Below are 20,685 nucleotides of genomic sequence, written 5' to 3' on the forward strand. Positions count from 1 at the left end.
TTAGTTATACAAAAAAATGCTCTAATTCGTTACTAATTAAAGAAATGTAAAAACAACCCTGAGATTCTACCTCATACCTCTCAGATTGGCTAAGATGAAAAAAAAAAAAAAAAGATAAATGTTGAAGGGATATAGGAAAATTGGGACACTAATACAGTTGGTGGAACTGTGAAACAATCCAACTATTCTGGAAAGCAATTTGGAACTCGGCCCAAAGGGCTATAAAACTATGCATATCCTTTGATCCAGCAATGTCAGTACTGGGTCAACATCTCAAAGAAATCATAAAAGAGGGAAAAGAACCTAAATGTGCAAAATTGCAGCACCTGTTTCCCTGATAGCAAAGAATTAGAAGATGACTAAATAACTCATCAATTGGGGAATGGCTATATAAGTTATGGTTTATGAAAATAATGGAATATAACTGCTCTATAAAAAATGATAAACAGGCTGATTTTTAGAAAGGCTTGGAAAGATGTACATAAACTAATGCTGAAAAAGACAAGCAGAACTAGGAAAACGTACACAGCAACAAGACTGTTAGATGATCAACTATGACAGACTTGGTTCTTCTCTCAGTGATCCAAGGCAATACAAATAAACTTCAGATGGAAACCACTTTCATCCAGAAAGACAACTATAGAGACTGAATGAATGTAAACCAACACATGCTCTATTCACTTTTTTCCTTGTTTTTTTTTTTTCTCTTGTGATTTTTCTTTTTCCTGATTTTTCTCTCCCAACATGATTCATAAGGAAATGTTTTTTAAAAATGTAGATATATAACCATTAAAAAAGAATGTAATTAGGAAAAAAAAATCCAGCTTTGTTGAGTTTAAATGATTCAACTTATAAACCAGTTTCTCAAATATGGTATAAAATATTCTTTCAAATGTTGGCAAATTTTAGCTATTGTCAATCAAGTATACAGTTAATACAAGTAATTTTTTTTAAAGAAAAACACAGACTAAATTAACACCTCAAAATGAATATTAAAATGTTAGTATTATTGACTGGTAACATTTGGTTTATAAAATAGTAACTTGGAGTGGGAAGATTCAGCATGAACCCTTCTTTGTGTAGATTACGGAAAAAACTAAACCATTTGCTAACTGTGTTTAGCTAATTAACTACAATCTGACTGCCACTAACATTTTCCTGTAAATACAATAAAATGAATAATAATAAACTTTTATATAATGCTTTAAGTTTTACAAAACAGTCTTTTATTGTTGTTCAGTTATTTTTCAGTCCTGTCTTCTCTTCATATCTTCAATGGGATTTTCTTGGTAAAGATACTGGAGTAATTTGTCATTTCTTACTCCAACTCATTTTACAAATAAGGAAACTGAAGCAAACAGGGTTAATAAATGATTTGCCTAGGGCAACATAAAAATTAAGTGTCTGAAGCCAAATTTGCACTCTGCAGACTTATTCAGTTTCTTTCTGATTCTAAGCCTAGCACTCTACCCTACACTATACTTAGTTGTCTTAAAGTACTATATATATGTGTGTGTGAATGCACATTTATAGGGGATACATATACATGTACATAATAAGCTATATTTAATATTCAGCAACTAAATGATGTATGTTTTTGTATTACCTACATTTTAAAGAGGAGAAAACTGAGGATCTGAGAGGTCAAGTGACTTACTAGCCTAAAGTAAATGTCTGAAGGAAGATTAGAACTCAACTAAGCACCTTGGTCTTCAAACATTACCTCATGTTTTTAACTTTCTAAAGCACTTTTACATCTATTATTGAATTATATGAAATTCCCAATTATAAATACTTGACAATGCCAAGCCCCAGGAACCATAGCATACCAAAACTCTTAAATTAAAGAACTGAAAAATAGTAGCTTAGTTGTCATCATTCCTTTTCTCTTCTTTCTATACTACCAAAGACCTTTCCTACCTTCCTATTTCCAAGTTAGATCTAGAGCAATGTGAGAGAGAATCATTTAGGGTAAGAATGTGTATATGTAAAAGGAGAATTATGAGATCTTGTATGACTTGGAAACATTATCAAAATGGTCTCCCTCACAATTAGATCATCTGTCACATCAGATTAATTCTCCTAAAACACTGATTTCCTTATGTTAGTTCAAATTCAAGGACCTATACCTGTTAGAACCTGGTACTTCTCTATTTTTCCAACCTTCCATTTACCCGTTGAAATCCTATATAGATTCTTCATTATAACATGGAGGTGAGAGTAGGATGTCACAAGACCAAACTTTGGCATCCCTCTTACAAAGTTGCAAATGTTTCAAACTTCTTCCCAATGATAGTATGCAACATTTAGATACCTTAAGTCAAAATTTCAGTCTATTTGGTTTGAAGAAACATTACCAGGCTGGTCACAGGGAGATTTTTTTTTTTTTTTTAGCCAAAGAAACACCATCTCATATTTAATATAGAAGTGTACTCATTTCCCAGTATTTTCCAATGCTCTGCTTGATTTCTACTACACTACCATCACATATCAGGTAAAGACAATTGTTTTCACTTCCTTACATGTAATCTTTTCCCTAGTTAGTACCTCCAAGAGGTCAGGGACTCTTTCTTTTTCTGATTTGCACCTACAGTGCTTAGCACAATCAATGCGTCATTTATATAAGGCTTCATACAGGAGCTTAATTAATACTTATAAGAAGAAAGCAAGTGGAAGGAATATGCTTATCAAAAAAATCAAAAACCCTTCTTAAAGTACTTCCTAAGTACTTCTAAGGTGGGTGTGCAACCTATAGTGTTAGGTTGCATGACTCTAAACTCATGACTCTAAAACTATTCATTCTTCAAGGTCCAACTCAAGTCACAGTTCCTTCAACAACTCTTTAATGACAACTTCATCATTTAACTGCTGCTTAAACTTCCAATCAAAAAAAACTAATGCTTATGCCTTCTGGCTGTCCTGGTATTTCCCTTCCTTAGAACTGATGGTTTCAGTATTGGAGTGTTGAAGACTCAGGTTGTAGCTTTTCCGTTACTATATCCAGCCTTCTAGTATATCTAAATCTTTTCTTTATATAAATCCAAATGCAAAGACCTTCTATTGCCTTAACTATTCAATGGCATATCCAACATTTTTATGCAACTTCATTCAAAGCTCCAAATGTCTACTGGGCCGGGAGATAAAAAGATAAGACAAAGTCTTAGGTCTTAAGGAACTCAGTTAAGTGATTATCACAGCAGCATAACCTAAGGCCTAACCTTTAAGTTAGAAAGACTAGGCTTCAAACTTCTATGAACACAGGCAATTAAAAAATCAATGGGGAGATCTACTTTGTGGGGTGAGAGCTTCTCACAATAACTAAAATCACAAATGTGGTGGACACATATTAAAAGCTATTCTCATAAAAGCTGTTTAAACAAAGACATGAAATAACTGCCCTCACCCCCAAATTGGCAGTGGATGGAATAAATACCTGCTAAAGTTTTCTTGTAGATGATCTTCTGTTGCCACCTTGTGGTCAGTTGTGGAAATGGTTATGTTATTGTAATACACAGAAAACTACTTTTTAAAGACATATTTGGTATATGCTGGTATCCAGTATCAAGCCAGTCCTTAATATAGGCAGAAAACAAGTTAAAGCAAATAAGACATCAAACAACTGACAACAAACAAGTTGCACCAGAAGAGCTAAAAAGACCAAGGGGCTAGTCAAGGAAATTTATGCTTGGTGTTGCCACTTTGAAGAAAAATTAATGTAAAAAATGAACATGGAAGAGCTCTTGAATCAATCATTTCACTATTTAAACTTTCATTTTCACTATTTAAACACCAATATCTTCATTAATTTAGTCCTGGAGACAGGATGAAGTACTGAACTAATTAAAATTCAGATTAACACACAATGGGATAGGGCATCAGAGGTACTGAGTTCTAATCTCAAATGCTATAAATTTGAGGTATGACCTAAATTTAAGTAAAATTGCCAACAGCTACTGTTTTCTCAAGTGTGAAACTAAAGGGATAAGACTAAGTCCTAAATACCCAAGATGAGTCTTAACCTACTTGATAGTGAAATGCAAACTATCTGAAATATTTAGCAAAATTAATTTGTGCTTTAACTAGTACACATGAACTATCAGGTTAATTAGAATCTAATAAGCTAAAAGTTCTGGCTATGTGGCCAAACTCTAAATGATGAAAGTACAATTATCTTTTACCATACTGATTAGAATAAAGCTGTAATAAGCCCTGGAGTCAGAATGAGATATGCCCTCACAACACCTTAGTTAAATGCAAAGATTATCACTGATTTGATAGAAATTAATTAAAAATTAGCATTAGGCCTAATAAAATATACAATGTTGTATGAATAAAGATTATTCTTTTGTTTTTAGAGTGGAAAGCTACTTTGTTATTTTTAAACAATTTATCAATAGAAGATAGGCTGACAGAAGAATAACAGAAGGAACAACAGAATTTGCTAAGCAAGTATCCATAAAAAAATAGAAAGTCTTGAAGAACAATCCCAGGATGAAAAGGTAAGAATGCACTGTGATCTGCACCAGTGGAGGACCAACAGTGATGAGATCACAAATAATCCATCCCAATATCAGAATATATACACCTGAATGCTCTTAATTACACTGCTGTCATAGAGTACAAAATCACTTTTGGAGGAGACAGAAAAATAGATTTAGAGCTGGGAAGGCCCTTAAAGACCAATGAGTCCAATCCACTAATTTAGGAGTTCGAGATAGGGAGGACACTGATTGTAGATGTTCCAACTCAGATCTTCCTTAATTTCAAGTCCAGCTCTCTCCATTCATTGCACCGTATAGTTGCCTAAGCAAGTAAGATATGATAAACTATATAGTTTCTCTTTCCTCTAAAACACTTCTTACAAGACCTGAAGTAAAAAAGACTTATTCTCAGTTTTCCCATTTGTAAAATAGGAATACTAATAGCACCTACCTCCTAGGGTTGTTGTCAAGATGTGATCATTGTAAAGTGTTTTGCAAACCATAAAGCTCCATATAAAACCTATCTAATTTATTATTGTTCTCTCTAGGAAAAAATTGTCCCCAGTAAAGCTACAAGCTCACACACTAAGCGAATCAGGGATTTCCCTAGAGTGGACCACGCCTCCCGCTCACAAGAGTTTTCAGGAGCACTAAGGAAGGTTACAGTCAAGTCACCACACCACGCCCATTCTCCCAGGGGTTGAGCTTCCGGCCACCTGGCCAATCGGATAAGTCAGGAGGACAGGATCTGAAAAGAGCGACTGAGACTTTTTGGAGAAAAAATTTTCCTAAGGACTGGGGAGGCGTTTGGATCATATTTCACAACCTACAATCGCAGCCGCTCCCCTAACTTCCAGCTTCCCCAGTTCTCCCCTTTGGCTAGTGGGGGCAGAACTGTGGGCCTACGTGTGGACTACAACTTAGGCATGTTTAACGCCATGCTTCCGCCGTCCTTACCTCGAGCCGGGCTCGCGGCGGAGAGCAGCGTCCACATGAGCCCGGTCGCTCCCCAGACTCCGGGAGCCGAGCTCCCGGAGAGCCACTTCACGCGCGGGAACTACGAGGACGACCAGCGAGTGACGTTGCTCCCAGCTGCTGACGTGTGCGCATTGCTTGCGCATTGCTATGGCGTGCGCGCTCCCGAGAACGAGGCCCCCTATGGGTCCAGAGAGTGAATGAAAATGAGCCGGGAAGGGCGGGAGCCTGGAGAGAAGGGAAGAAATGGGAGTGAGGGAAAGAAAAGGTTGAGGATTGCTCTGCCACCTCGTGGTTAGAGAAAGGAAAATAGCCTACACTGCGAGAGCTGTTTTTATTTTGTTTAGTATTACTTCATAGGATTTAGAACCAGAAGAGACTTTAAAAGGCCACTTCCCAATATCTCTTCAATTTACACATTAGAATCATGGTGCCCAGCGAGGGAGAGTAACTTTTCAAAGATCACACAGTAATAGGGCATACCAATCATATACAGAAATCTATTACATGCTACAGTAGTTACTTCTTCACTAAGGAGCACTTTAGCACAGTGCCTGACACATAGTATGCCCCTAAATATGTTTTGAATTGAACTGAAGCTACAACTAAGATCTAGTGAAGTTCAATTTAATTCAGCAATTGAATTATATGCTTACTATCTTCTGAAGAGGAGTCTGATGATGAATTAATGGCAAATAAAAATTCAGATGAAAATTGGGAGAAGAATGAAGAAGAGAAAGAAAGTGAGAAGTATGAAGTTGAAGATGAAAGATGATTATGGTAATGAACAAGAAATAGATAAGGACACAGATAATGGTGAGGAGAAAGGCATGGCTCTTGAAAAAAGAAAGAAATGGAGATTCTGATTTGGACCCAGAAAATGAACATGAAGAAGAAAGGAAAAATAGGCCATAGAACCCTAAACTTTGGCTTACATTGTTGAATGCTGCCATATTCTCTTTTCTGAGGACAATCCCTGCTGTAGATCTCTAGTCCTATGATAAATGACTCCAAAAAAGAGTCAATGTTGCTACCTCTGTTTTTTATATTGGGATAAATCCTAGAGGAGTGATATGTGTGACCAACAACAGTACAGGATACTATGGCAAAGTTGAGATGAAGAGTGAAATTATTTCTGTCTATTGCTTAGCAACTGTGGAGCCCTCTGCTGCTCTGAAGCTCAGAGAAGAGAGAGAGAAAGAGACAGAGACAGAGACAGAGAGACAGAGAGAGAGAGAGAGAGAGAGAGAGAGAGAGAGAGAGAGAAAGAAAGAGAGAGAGAGAGAGAAAAAGAGAGAGAGAGAAGGAAGGAAGGAAGGAAGGAAGGAAGGAAGGAAGGAAGGAAGGAAGGAAAGTAAACTCTTGAAAGCATTGATTAGGTAGAATTTTATGCCGGTTATGCAGGGCTGGTTACATAGAAAAACTGTTAGTATAATTGATATTAGTAACAAAAATGACAAAAATCATATGATTATAAGCAATAGATGCAGAAGCTTCTGAGAAAACACAACATCCCTTTCCATTAAAAATGCTAGCAAGTATAGGGATAAATACTTAAAATGCTGAGTGCCCCAGTAGACTAAAATCAAGAGCCAACATCTCTAGTGGAGATAAACATAAAAAAGACTAATAAAATCAGGAATGAAGTAAGGATGTTCATTATCACCATTATTATTCAATAGTGTACTAGAAATACTAGCTATAGCAATAAGGCAAAGAAATTGAAGGAATAAAAAGAGGTAAATAGGTAAACATAATTCTTTGCAGATGATCTGATGGTACATTTAGAGAACCCTAATTTTTCAGCTTCAGGGTTTCCCTCCCTCTTTTATGGTTTTTTTTTCTCCCTTAGAATATAGATTTTTAAAGAACAGACACCATTTTGTTTTCTCAGTATTTAGGCCTTGGCATATGGTAAATGTTTAATGAATGTTTTATCTTTCTATTTCTCCCCATCTTCTCCCAATACCTGCCCATACACAGATACTACTACACTCAGATATTTCTACTAATGTTGTGATCTTTTTCTTCTTTAAAATATAATATGTGAATAGTTCTCTCTGGGAGAAAGCAGGTTTCTCAGGGAGATTTTCTGGAGGCAGCCTTCGTATTCAGATCAATAATTACCCCAAATGCAGCCAGGTGATAAAAGTTCAGATCTTTTATAGTCTCCAATATAGCCTGGTTAGCTTAGAGATCTATCTCTCTGCTTGGTTCCAAGAGCTCCCTCTGAATGTCTCCAAATCCAAAGGTTTGTCCTTCAGTCCTCCAGCCAGCCAAGTAGAAAATGGAATGGATCTCTCTTGCCTCGGAGAGAAGGCTTCTGGCTCTCAATCTCCAATATAGCCCAGTTAGCTTTTCTTAGAGGCCTCTCTCTCTCCTTGGTTCTAAGAGTTCTTGCAGCTTTGTCCTTTGTTTCTATCTCTGCCTTCTTCAGCCTCCACTTCTGTTCTACTCTCCATATAATTCAGTTGAATTCTCTCAACTGGGCTTATATATGCCTCTTCTGAGAGAATGGGATTATGGGTTTTCTCCCAGAGTGCTCTCTGGCCCTAAGAGCTTCAAGGAAGGTATGAATTTGGATATCTCATACTAAACCCTGAAATCTCCCAAACGTGTGAACTCCAATGAGTAAAGGTGTGAACACAAGCATTGTATCAATTACATTGAGGTAACACTAGGATTCTAACATCTCGCTTGAGTTATCACCTTGTTTCAAGTTGAGTTAACACTAGGATTCCAACATCTCCCCCTTTCTTTTGTTTTAAAACATAGAGTGGTCATGACCTCCCTGACTTATCAAGGAGGTGAGAAACCCCCCCAAAAAAATTGATCATGCCTTCCCTGACATCTCAGGAAGGGAGATGAAAACACCAAAGGAAATGGGAAATCAAATCAGATTAGCGGGTTTCTGAAGGGGCTCACTTGAAACAGGTACACATAAATCCATCAATATGGGAGGCATTACACATAATTACATAAGCACATAGCAATATAACACAGGCTAGTAGTAATGTAACAAATAACATGAGTCAACATGAAAATTTAAGTGTTGCAATAGTCTCATCAACAATTTTTCATCTCAAGAAATCCAATGATCCTGGCAATTACATAAAATACATAAGCACATAGAATATAACACAGGCTAGTAGTAACGTAACAAATAACATGAATCAACCTGAGAATTTACACATGTCCATAAGTCCTAGAAATAGTCCAAAAGGAATCCATTGTCCATTAGTTCATGTGCCAGGAATTCAATAGTTCCTGTAAGCTCTGAAGTACTGCAATAGTCTCATCAACAATTTTTCATCTCAAGAAATCCAATGATTCTTGCAATTACATAAAATATATATTACATATTTTGCCTCAATAATGAAGAGGCCAGGTATTAAAATAGTCCTGCAAAAATGTTGGGAATTCTTAACTGGAAGCTCACATCAATTTGGCTGAATTCCTACTATTTGTCCCCTTTCAGCTATGCCTCTGGGTCTCTGAACTTAGCAACCTTGCCCCAACTGGTACTTTCCCTCATCTTTCCATCTTTTCAGTTCCATTAATGTGTTTGTTCCTCTATTAGAATAAAGTTCCATTAGTGCAGGAACTGTCTTTTTGCTTCTATTTGTATTTTCAGTGCTTAGCACATAACAAATGCTTAACAAAGATTTGTTGCCTTCTTAGCCTGTCTTAAAAAAAAAAAAAAAAAAAAAAAAAAACTCTAAAAATCAAAGAATTGGGAGCTTTGTAGAGCTTAGGAGTCACTGTATTGCTTTCTAGGCTTAAAATGAGTTAATTGTTAAATAATGTCAATTAATCAAAACTGGAGGTACAACCACACAAAAGAAAGTTAGTCTCTGCCTTAAGAAGTTTATAATCTTTTGGGGGAAGAAAACACACAAAAGGAAGCTAAAAAGAATGGTAAGAGAGGGCATCCAGTAGGAATGTTTTTGTTTTTTGTGTCCAAAAACAAATGAATGCAACTTGGTGGGAAAGAAAGGAATAAACACTGGGAAAGATAAATGCTTACAGTTTTGTTTTAAAAAGCAATGTGTTAGAATGCCATGTTTCCTTCAAGCTTTGGAAAGGACTCTTAAACCCTTTCTTTCTGTGGTTCGAAGGAAATTTAGGTCATGATCCAGTTTCTCATAAGAGCTTTGATTGTTTCTGGGAGGTAGAAGCCATCTTTTCATTTGTTTGATTCTATCAGGCTGACAAAAGTGGCTTTATTTGAGATGGGATAAACGAGGAAAGTCCCATCCGTACATATAGTATAATGATCATCATAAGATCTATTGGAAAAACTAAAAAGTATGTGATATTTCTTTAGATACACATGATTATAGTGGATTAATTTAGCAAGCTACAGCAGTATTGTAATTACTTAAAACCAAACGAAGTTATTTATGTTTAAAGTGAAATTCCATTTCAATAAATAAACCTGCTGAACCATAAATTAAAATTATATCACTTTTGAATTTAAACCCCAGATCTTTCATATTAATAGTTGCATGACTGACTCTGAGCTTTAAGATCTTCATCTAACAAACAAAGGGATTGAATTAAAATGGCCTCTAAGCTTTTTAAAACTTTAAATCTTTGATCCTAATTGTACTAGCTCTACAATATGGTATGATATTTAGAATCTTTTTATTACCATATCTAGTTTAATGATCATTGTAGGGTTTTTTTAGTGTTTAAAACTATTTAATGTTATAACTCAAGACAAGTTTTCTTATGAGTGATTTGTATCTAGTATATTTTGCAGCCACTAGAAGAAACCTGAAGAAATTTTATGCCCTAGAACCTGTTGATGAAGAACTAATTATGCCAGAATCACTACCTTCAGAAATATTGGGAAAATCGGAATAAATAATCTCTGCTAAAGTTGTCATCCAAATCTTCATGGAAAATTATCCTGGATTCTGAGGCTGTAATCCCAGCACAGAATCTGGAAGATTTCCATAACCAAATTAGAAAAATTTTGTAAACAGGCTAGGTATTAAACTGAATGTGTCTGCCATAAGGGAGCTTCATTTAGTGGAAAGAATAACAAGTTTAAAGCTAAGAAGAATTGCTTGAAGTCTACCTCTGACCAATCCTAGCTCTTTAATCCTGGATAATTCACTTATATCAAATTTTAAGGGTTCCAGACTATTCCCTATAATTTTTAAATTTCAGGAAAGTTGAAAACCTGTAATAGTATCAGTAGAATCCCAGATTTAGTTTTAATCCTCTTTTTGATGCATCATTTTGACTTTACTGCTGCATATACTTATGATTTAATTTGTATATATATATATCATTGAGAGACAAGTAGCTTGGATGGTTAAATAAAAAGTGGTCATCAATCAAACAGCAAACATTAAGTGCCTACAATCTGCTAGGCATTTTGTTGAATGAATATACAAACTATATTGGACAAATGAGAAATAATTAAGAGGGGAAAGGCACCAGAATTAAGAAGGTTTGGGAAAGGCTTCCTGTAGAAGATGGGATTTTAATTGGGTCTTAAAGGAAAGACAGGAAAAGCAGTAGGGAAGTGAGGAGGGAAAGCATTCCAGGAAGAAGAAACAATTCAAAGATTCCAAGAGCAGAGAGATTGTAGTGTCTTATTCCAGGAACAGAGAGGCCAGTATCATTGGAACATAACAGTACTGGATGGGGAATAAGGTGTAACAAGACTAGAAAAGTAGAAGGATTATAAAGGATTTTGAATGCCAAACTGAGAATTTTGGTTTTGATCCTGGAGGTAACTGGGAGCTACTGAAGTCATTACTTGTGCTTTGTTCTTTAAAAGAAAAAGCAAAGCCACAATTAAAAGCAACAAAGCCTGAATTCATTGGAAACCAGTCGTTCATTTCAGTGATGGTGGACTGGGTATTCTATGAAAAGTCGATATTCCACAAATCCAGAGCTTCCTACAAAGCATAGCTGAAGTTCCATCTCTGACAGGATATCTTTCCTGCTGTCTTCAGTTATTCACACTTTCTCCCTCCTGATTCTTTTGCACAAGTTTGCTTCCCATTCCCAGCGGAAGCACCTTGACAACAGACATCATTTAGTTTGTGTCCTTCATAAATGTTTATTATATTGAAAGACCTGTTAAGTTTCCTTCAATACTAATGTCTTGGTATGTAGTGGGATGCAGTGGGAAAAATTCTAGGTAAGGAGTCAGAGCAAGTCCCTTCATCTGGTTGAGAACTGTGGCACAACAATCTCCAGGAAAGTTACCTTCCTTCTCTTAAAATTTAAAGGTTTAACTGACTAGTTGAAGTAAGGACTCTTCCAGCACTAAATCTACAACACTACTTCATTGGCAAAGTGTACTAACATTGTTTTTGAGAGGCACCAGAAGACAAACACAACTCCGAACCGGGTATCTTTTGTTCTTTAGCTATTAGCATCACACATGCAAGTGAAAACAGATGAATCTTTTTAACTGCGGAGGGAGTCACGGACCGAGAGATGTACTCCTTGAGTTGGGGGAACCCAGAAAGAGAAAACTGAAAGTTAGGGAGGAAAAATAAAACACTGGAAGGAAACGTTTAAGGGAGCAGGAGTCAAAAGCTCTGGGACAAAATTGGTCCAAAGGAACTAGGGCAAAGTTGAGAAGGCCCCAGGCGGGGCAACCTCCGCCAGCTGCGGCTCCGCCTCTCCGCTTTTAACCGGCCTCCGCGTCTCCCTCACCCCGCTCGCTTATAGTCCGCGGTCAAGTTCTGAAACGCAAAGAAATGGCGTTGCGAACCGGGCGCTTTTTCGCGCCTTGGGCCCTGCGGGCTTTCGACTTTCCTCCACAGCGGGTAAGGTTGGCCTCCTTCTCCCGGGCCGCGGCAGGGCCGGGAGGAGAAGACCGAGCTGGCGTTGCAGCTTCGAGCGAGGCCCGGGGGCACGAGGGCCCCCAGGATGGGCGGGGAGAGGGTTGGCATGCCGGACTGGCGAGCTCTGCTGGGGGTGGGGAAGGAAATTTTCCTGATCTTGAACTTGAACATTAGTCCCTGCCTTCGCCCCTTATCCCCTAATTTCGCCGACCTGCGTGTATTAGCCGAAAAGGGGGAGAATTTCTTATTGAAAGGTATATACCTACGGGCTATGGTGTTCCGATTTAATATTAGAACAACTTAAAGCCCTGAGAGCGCCTGCTCCCCTCTCCCGTGGGTGTCGATAATGAGTGTGCCCTTCCCCCATTCTTTCCCAATTCTACCCCCAATACGCTCTCCTACTTCATTCTGTCCCTCTTCCCTCTTCCCCTCTCCCCCTCCTCACCTTCTGGTTCTAAAGTCCCTAAGAACTCGGAAAAAGTTGAAGGAAACAGAAAAATACTGCTGGGTGAACGCGAGAATAAACTCATCTTGTCTTTGAGGTATTTGGGCTACTGTTCAAAGAGTGACCTAAACACCAAGCATTTATTAAGTGCTTACTCTATGCGAAACACATAGGGGCATAATTATTCATTTATGTTGGCAATTTAAATTTACTTAGTACTTCATTAAAAAACAGCCTTGTGAGGTAAATTGCATAATTCTCAGATGTAACTTCCATGTAATCATACAGACACAGAGACTGACAGAAAAGAGAGAGGGGGAAGAGAATTTTTTCTCAATTGTATAGAATTTAAAAAGTTTGATCAAGCTGGAAACAATACAAAGGGCTAAAATTTTCTAGGTTCTAAGAGTAGTGTTTTTTGACTCTACTAAAGTCACTATAGTGGTAGAAAGTGAAGTACATGTTCTGTGGGGGGAGAGGGAGATAGTTTCTAAAGTTAGTATTATAAACTAAAAATCCCTGACTGACTAATTAAAAATCACCCCTTCTCTGTAGTATTTTATCAAGGTAAACTGTCTCTTGCAAATTAGAAAAATATAGATAAAGATAATTGGCAAGTGGGATCCCTAACTTTGAGATAGGGATCGGCTCTATTGACTCAGGCCCAAAGCTCAGAGGTTTGCTGCTGTAGCCCTTTTCCCTAGTGGGAGAGGACTGAGATGTCAGGGGAGGGAGGTCAGGCAGATTTTTTTCCCATTCTGCCTTTCTCAGTGCCTGAGGTTATTGATTGGAAAGGAGTGGAGGAGGACAGGTGGAGGGATGAGTGTTGGCAAAATTGCATTGTAGTTTCAGTTCAATAAATTTTTTTATTTAATTAATTTATTTTATTAAATTCTTTCTATGTGTCAGACATAGTTATAATGTGGCCGATGTAGACACCAGATGATGGTGGGCACCAAAAGTTGGGGTTCAATCATGAAGAATTCATAATGGTCATTCTCTTTGGCAAAAGATAGGTTTGTTTAGAAGAGGTTACAGACAAAATAAAAGGTATGATAGACACTTGGAATGGTAAGTATGAAATAGAGGTAGGAGACCATAGAAAGGGGTTTTTAATAATTAATGATGGAAAGAGAGAAAGGAAACATGCCATAAGGTTGGGGCAACTCTTAGCTAGCAGGCTAAATCCTAAAAGGGACTTAACACCCTAAAAGAGTTAGCTATAAGGAGAAGTGGGCTTGGGAAGCATAGTGGAATTAGGAAAGATGCCATGAGGTATGGGGGAAGGGAAAAGATACCACAAGGCAAAATGCTGTGGTGGGCTGACCCAAACGAATGTAGCAGCCATGGGATGTAGGTTTTATAGGGAAAATTTTACTTCAGGAACATGACTGGGATTTCTCACAGGACATGGCAAGGTGAGATTACTCAAGACCTCTAAAGAGGATGTGTTTGAACATAACTTGGATTTCTGACTGGACCTGCCCAGAGAATGGCATCACAGAGCTAAACAGATCTCTATCAGAGGCTTTTCTCTGCCTGCCCCAGTATCAATTTTATCAATTCTTCTTTTTTCTCTACCCAACATACCCACTCTTCAGGATCTCATAAATTAGGTAGGGGTTTTTAACCTGAGGTTTGTGAACTTGTCCATTTTAGAATATCGCTTGTAAAAGCCTGCTTATTTTTACTAATAATCCTCATCGAAAATGCCTTCTTCAGTTTTAGTGCAGATGACTCATAAATATTTTACATAAATGAGAAAGTAGGTAAATAGCTCAGTAATTGTTGATGGTCTCTTGATCCTTTTCCCCAGTATTTATAAGGTGCAAGATTTTTTTCCCATGGCTTTGTTGTCTTTACCTACTTATGGTACTATATGTATATGTATATGTCCCTCAATGTCCCATAATTTTATCATGCCCAACAGAGATCTTCTCTATGTGCACTTGCTCCAATCCAGATGTTTCTGTCTTTATTCTGTACCATTCCTACTTGTTCCAGAAGCACATCTGGGATTCTGATAATATAATCCATTTGAAGATTGAAATAAATTATAACAAATAATCTTTGTAGAACTTTACCATTTTCTCATGTTTATACTCCCCACCCAGTTCAGTGATACTGTCCACCTTGCTGCTGTTCCAGGAACTAAAAACTCCATCTCATAGCTCTGGGCATGTTCTCTACCTGTCTCCCATGTCTGGAATATTCTTCTTCCTTATCCCAGCCTATTGCTTTCCCTGATTTTCTTTTAAGACTCAATTCTAGAATCTTCCCTCTTAATTGTTTCCTGTTTATCCTGTATCCTGTTTATACTTTTATTTGTGTGCATTTGTTTGCTTATGGTCTCTCTGATTAGATTTGTAAGCTCCTTGAGGGCCAGTATCCCCAACCCTTAGCACAGTGTCTAGCATATTGCAGGCACTTAATGAATGAGGACTGACAGAACAGAAGGTGTCAAATAAATAAGTAAAATGCATACAAAAGCACTTTTTAAACTTTTCAGTGTTACATCAATATGTTATCATTGCTAACAATTTTCTCTTATTCCCCTCCTACTCTTCCCCCCTCCACAATCCATCAAAAAGTATATCACACAAATAGAAATTCAGGGCTATTGGTGTAATAGAACAGGATTTTCCATTTTTGCTAAGTAATGACAGTCGCCAGCCTACACACAAACTCACTGATTCATCATCTTAATGTCATAGTTCTGGACAAGCAGGTTGCAGTTTTTAAGCAAAATTGCCATTTCTGTAGAAGTAGTTTATTGTAGGTTGCTCTGCTTATCATGCCTAGGCAAAAATGGGAGAGAGGAATAAATTTGTCAGCAGAAAACTAGAAGTAATAGTACCCTTATGCTTTTGCATTATATATTGGCAAATTCATGTCTTAAATTTTATCGAGTTCTCAGCTTAGTTTTCAGGGTATTCAGAAAGATTATATTTTGCTTGGGGGAAAATAAATGTACTACTTTATGGGAAAACATAGTGATAGGTTTCCAACCTGAGGAAAAATTGGTTGCTACAGAGAGAATTTCTTATTTTTTGTCTATAAAAGAGTTTTAAGGCCTAATAGTTAATGCATTAAAATATTACAATTGGACTTCTGCCTTCTTCACTAAAGTAACTATAATAATTAATGTTTATATAGTTTTTTCTCACAACAGCCCTCTTAGATTGTTCAGCCTTATTTTAAAGGTTAGTAGAGGCGTATCCAGGAAACTGAGTTCTGGAAAACCTGGGGTGTCATCACAGGTCTTACTGGCAATTAGAAGTAGTAACAGAACAAAATAAATAATTTTGATTATATTAAGTTAAAAAGTTTTTGTACAACCCAAACGGATGTAGACAAGATTAGAAGGGAAGCAATAAACTGGGAATTTTTTTTTTTTTTTTTTACATTTAAGGGTTCTGATAAAAGTCTCATTTCTAAAATATATAGAGAATTGACTCAAATTGATAAAAATTCAAGCCATTCTCCAATTGATAAATGGTCAAAGGATATGAACAGATAATTTTCAGATGAAGAAATTGAAACCATTTCTATTCACGTGAGAAGGTGCTCTAAATCACTATTGATCAGAGAAATGCAACTTAGGAGAACTCTGAGGTATCATTACACACCTCTCAGATTGGCTAAAATGATGATGAATGTTGGAGGGGATGTGGGAAAACTGGTATACTGATACATTGTTGTTGGAACTGTGACCAGATCCAATCATTCTGGAGAGCAATTTGGAACTATGCTCAAAAAGTTATCAAACTGTGCATACTCTTTGATCCAGCAGTGTTTCTATTGGGCTTATACCCCAAAGAGATCTTAAAGGGAAAGGGCCCCACATGTGCAAAATGTTTGTGGCAGCCCTTTTTGTGGTGGCTAGAAAATGAAAACTGAATGGATGCCCATCAATTGGAGAATGGTTGAACAAGTTATGGCATATGAATATTATGGAATATTATTGTTGTATAAGAAACAACCAACAGGACAATTTCAGAGAGGCCTGGAGAGACTTACATGAACTGATCCTAAGTGAAATGAATAGAACCAGGAGATCATTGTACAGCAACAACAAGATCATATGATGATCAATTCTGATGGATGTGACTCTTCAACAATGAGATGATTCAGGTCAGTTCCAATGGTCTTGTGATGGAGAGAGCCATCTGTATCCAGAGAGAAGACTGTGAGAATTGAATGTGGAACACAACATAGTAATTTTCACTTTTTTTTGTTGTTTGCTTACTTTTTTTCCCCCTTTCTTTCTCATTTTTTTCCTTTTTGATTCAATTTTTCTTGTGCAGCAAGATAATTGTATAAATATGTATACATATATTGGATTTAACATTTTAATATTTTTGTTTCTTCTTTTCCTGACTTTATCACTTTCTTAATAGGATCAGGCTGCATCTATTCATATATTGGATTACTTGCCATCTGGGGGAGGGAATGGGGGAAAAGAAGAAGAAATTTGGAACACAAAGTTTTGCAAGGGTTAGTGTTGAAAAAATTATCTATGCATATGTTTTGAAAATAAAAAGCTTTAATAATAATTTCTAAAAAGTGCTAGCAGAATACACCAGAGGTAGTAGTCATAGTCACAGCAATTAGAAGGCTGCCCAACAGCAGCCAAGAAATAAATGAATCCAGAGCAATATAGCATCTGAAGAAATGCCTAGCAGATGATTGATTATCATAATCCATCTGTGCTAATGATGAGATGCAAATGATGAGGTTAGTGATAGTTGTGATGAGGTGCAAGAATTGGGATGGAAGATCCCCTCTGGTCAGAGGCATAGGTCCTATGAGAAATGAATTCGCAAATCAGAAGTCTGTGTGGCAAAAAGGGATTTATTTGCACTGAGAAGCCAGCCTTGCTAGGAAGACAGACTTCTTAGTGGGCAAAAGGTCCTGTTAGGAAGATAGTAAAGGTTAACGCTGAGAAGAGAATATCTGCACAGTGGGCAAAAGTCCTGGCAGGGCAGCTTGCCAAGAAGAGAGCTTCTATGGCAAGCATAATGCTGTTCAGGACTTCTGCAGAGATTCAGGGTTCAGAGTTGTCTTTTATTAGCAGTCTGAGGCTTGGGCTTCCATTCGAAATTGAATGAGATTGCACTCAAAGTTGTCTCAGGGTCTAGATCTCCAATTGAAAAGAGATTGATTACTTATTTTGGAAGTTTGAGCTACTCAATAGGACTATCAGGTGAAGATCTCCAACTGAATAAGATCACTTAACTGGGTTTTGTCTGAAAAAGGTATGCTTTCCCCAGGGGAGAATTTGAGACCCCAATCACCCTTCTTTTACAGATTAAAGGGGACACAGTTTCAAGGACCCCTCACACAATTTATATCACTAGTGCTCATCAGGAACCAGGGCAAGTCCTGCCATCCTCCCCTTGGCATTTTATAGAGCTTATTGGGGATTTTCACAAGGATCTCCCTGTTAACATTAGACACAGGATTTGAATTCATATTTTCCGATTCACATTGTTATTTAATCATTCCAGTTGTCTTTTTCACTTGAAGTGTAATGCTGGAGAAACAGGCAAGATAGAGGTTAGAGAGTTATAATAATTTAATTTATTATTAATTTTAATTTATAATAATTCAATCATTTACATCAATTTATTTAATTATAACAATTAGTTATTGATTTATTAATAGTTAATTATTTATTTTAATTATAATAATTACATTAATAATATTTGGAGAATAGTTGAACAGTAGGCACTAAAGTAGACACGAACTGGAAAAGACCTGTAAACAAAGGCTCATTTATGTCATATAATTTAATCAATTGACTGGATCAGACTCTTGTCTCCAAGTATCCAGTACTGAATGTGGGGTATAGAGATTTTTAATAGGGTGACAGAAACACCTTATTGGGAGGCACCTGAGATGGGAAAGTTATCTGATATTCTAGTAAGATAAAGTATCTTGATAAAGTATCTTGTTAAAGTCCAGGCTAGCTCCCTGGAGGCCTCAGGATCAGCCAGAGTCAGGATAAGTAAAAGTCCTTGGTCTTTAAGAGGAGAAGTGAAGGAGACAGACAAATTGCCTGGAGTTTTGCCAAGGATCTCTCCTCAATTCTAGAGTCCAGAATCTCCACCTTTTTCCTCCTCTTCCTGCTGCCAAGTGAAATCTGGCCTTTGTCACCCCACCCTCTAATCCTTGCCTACCATTATCTTTACACCAAACATTGAGCCAGCATCAATGGTGAGAAGGGCCATCCAAACATATGCTAATAGTCTTTGTCTTATTTCAAATAAGTTATTAGCCTTAAGTGCTCTGTTGTTTGATTCAAGTACACCTATTCAGAGTTTCAGCTCTTTTACAGTATCTGATATTCTAATAGATTAAGATGGGGAGCTGGCATCTGATATTCTAAAATATAAGATCTTTTATCCTTATCAATTATTCTGATGATCAAGAGGAAAGGATGGTATGATAGCCTGAGGTTTGAGGCAGAATAACTGAGGTAGGTAATTCAAGAAGGCTGTGGCCTTATAGAAGCTCCCAAGGAGAAAGACAGAGTTGGGCCTGTCAGGCACCCCTTTTGTGTCATAATCAGTTCCAGCTCAATACCTCCAAGTCACTGATTCTTCTTGTTTCAAGAACAGTCAAAGGGTTTTATACCATCACACAGTACCAACCCCAGACTCATCATGACCTGTCAAAGTTGAGAATATTTGCATATGCTTTAAGAACTGCCTCTCATAGGCCATGTTATAGTAGATACTTGTATGAAATTATACATGTCAAGCAAATTTGAAATCTTATAATGACACAGAAATATTTGTGATTAAAACTCTTTCATAGTGTCTTTACCTTGGGATGGAGGTGGGGATGTGAAGTTAAGAAGTGCCAGCTCTCCCCTTTCTCCTTTGAATTTTTTTTTTTTTTCTCTGTTTCTAGCCTCGGAGGCCAAAATTGCTTTGTATAAAAAGCAGGGTGCCTTTATTTCATTTCAACATTGCTAGGCAATGGATTTTTCTGTGCTTTTATTCATTGTATTTTTGTTTCTTCTTTCCCTGACTTTTATCATTTTCTTAATAGGATCAGGCTCCATCTATTCCACACTCTAATTGCTTTGCAAACCGAGGGGAGGGGGGAGGAGGGGAGTGGGGAGACAAAGTTTATGATTGCATTGTTATTAAGATATACACCTTGCATTCACTGAATGCATAGACTCTGGCTTGTTAATGAAAACTAAGTACAGACTGGATTTGGAGTTAAAAGACTGAATCTCATCATGTAATTTGCTTGACAGTATTCTTGACCTTGGACAAATCAGTTCATATTTTTGTGCCTCAGTTTCTTGTTATGTGAAATGAGGGAATAAGAATATATAATCTTTAAGGTCCCTTTCAACTATTAACTCTGTGATTTTGTTGGCTTTGTCCCCTTCTCCACTCTTCTCCCCTCACTCTTCCTTCCCCACCCTGGAAAAAAATCTTGGAGAAACTGAGGCAAGATAGAGGTTAGAGAGTTATAATAATTTAATTTATTGGAGAGTAAATCAATTGACTGGATCGGACTCTTGTCTCTAAGTATCCAGTATTGAATGTGGGGTATAGAGATTTTTTTATAGGGACATACTACAAGATCAGGTCTTGTCAGGCTGACTCTCAAAAATTAATTTTCTTTATTTAGTTCATTGCTCCCAGCTAGAATTATGCTTGGAAACACTCTAATTATAATATTTTTATGTCTACATTTCACAAAATGTGGGAGACAGAGATGTAGCTCCTAAACATGCAACCAAAGTAGCCCCTGGAAAGGATAGCCTTTATTTCAACATAGAAAGTCCATGAACAATTATAGTTACACCCAAGTATTCAGACAATCTTTTGGCTTCCCTAGAAAGGGAAATGAGCTTGGACATTTGACATTCTAGAGAATTCTATATACTCATTCTGTAATGCCAGAGAAACTGAGGCAAGATAGAGATTAGAGAATACTT

General features: G+C 37.2%; 2 protein-coding genes across 6 annotated transcripts in view; one reads left to right on the forward strand and one right to left on the reverse strand.

Annotated features, from left to right (window-relative positions):
• NBN (nibrin) overlaps positions 1-5,617 on the reverse strand; it is a 39,358-nt gene extending 33,741 nt beyond the window's left edge. Inside the window, exons 1-2 of one of the 4 annotated variants that reach the window (XM_051970811.1) lie at positions 5,439-5,531; positions 3,434-3,572 (exon numbers count right to left, since the gene is read on the reverse strand). Coding sequence is in view for 2 of the 4 variants with exons in the window: in XM_051970810.1 (XP_051826770.1) it covers positions 5,439-5,602 (164 nt within the window). In the remaining 2 variants the exon portion in view is untranslated. Of the gene's footprint in view, positions 1-3,433; positions 3,573-5,438 lie in introns of all 4 variants that reach the window. The other 3 variants (XM_051970810.1, XM_051970809.1, XM_051970812.1) reach the window with 3 other exon arrangements.
• A 6,482-nt stretch (positions 5,618-12,099) lies between these two features.
• Positions 12,100-20,685, forward strand: part of DECR1 (2,4-dienoyl-CoA reductase 1) — a 61,568-nt gene continuing 52,982 nt past the window's right edge. Inside the window, exon 1 of one of the 2 annotated variants that reach the window (XM_051970823.1) lies at positions 12,100-12,256. In XM_051970823.1, the coding sequence (XP_051826783.1) occupies positions 12,188-12,256 (69 nt within the window). In that variant the 5' untranslated portion in view covers positions 12,100-12,187. The remainder of the gene's footprint in view (positions 12,257-20,685) is intronic. The other variant, XM_051970824.1, reaches the window with a different exon arrangement.

The sequence above is a fragment of the Antechinus flavipes genome, chromosome 1 (assembly GCF_016432865.1).
Source record: "Antechinus flavipes isolate AdamAnt ecotype Samford, QLD, Australia chromosome 1, AdamAnt_v2, whole genome shotgun sequence".
Lineage (NCBI taxonomy): Eukaryota > Metazoa > Chordata > Mammalia > Dasyuromorphia > Dasyuridae > Antechinus > Antechinus flavipes.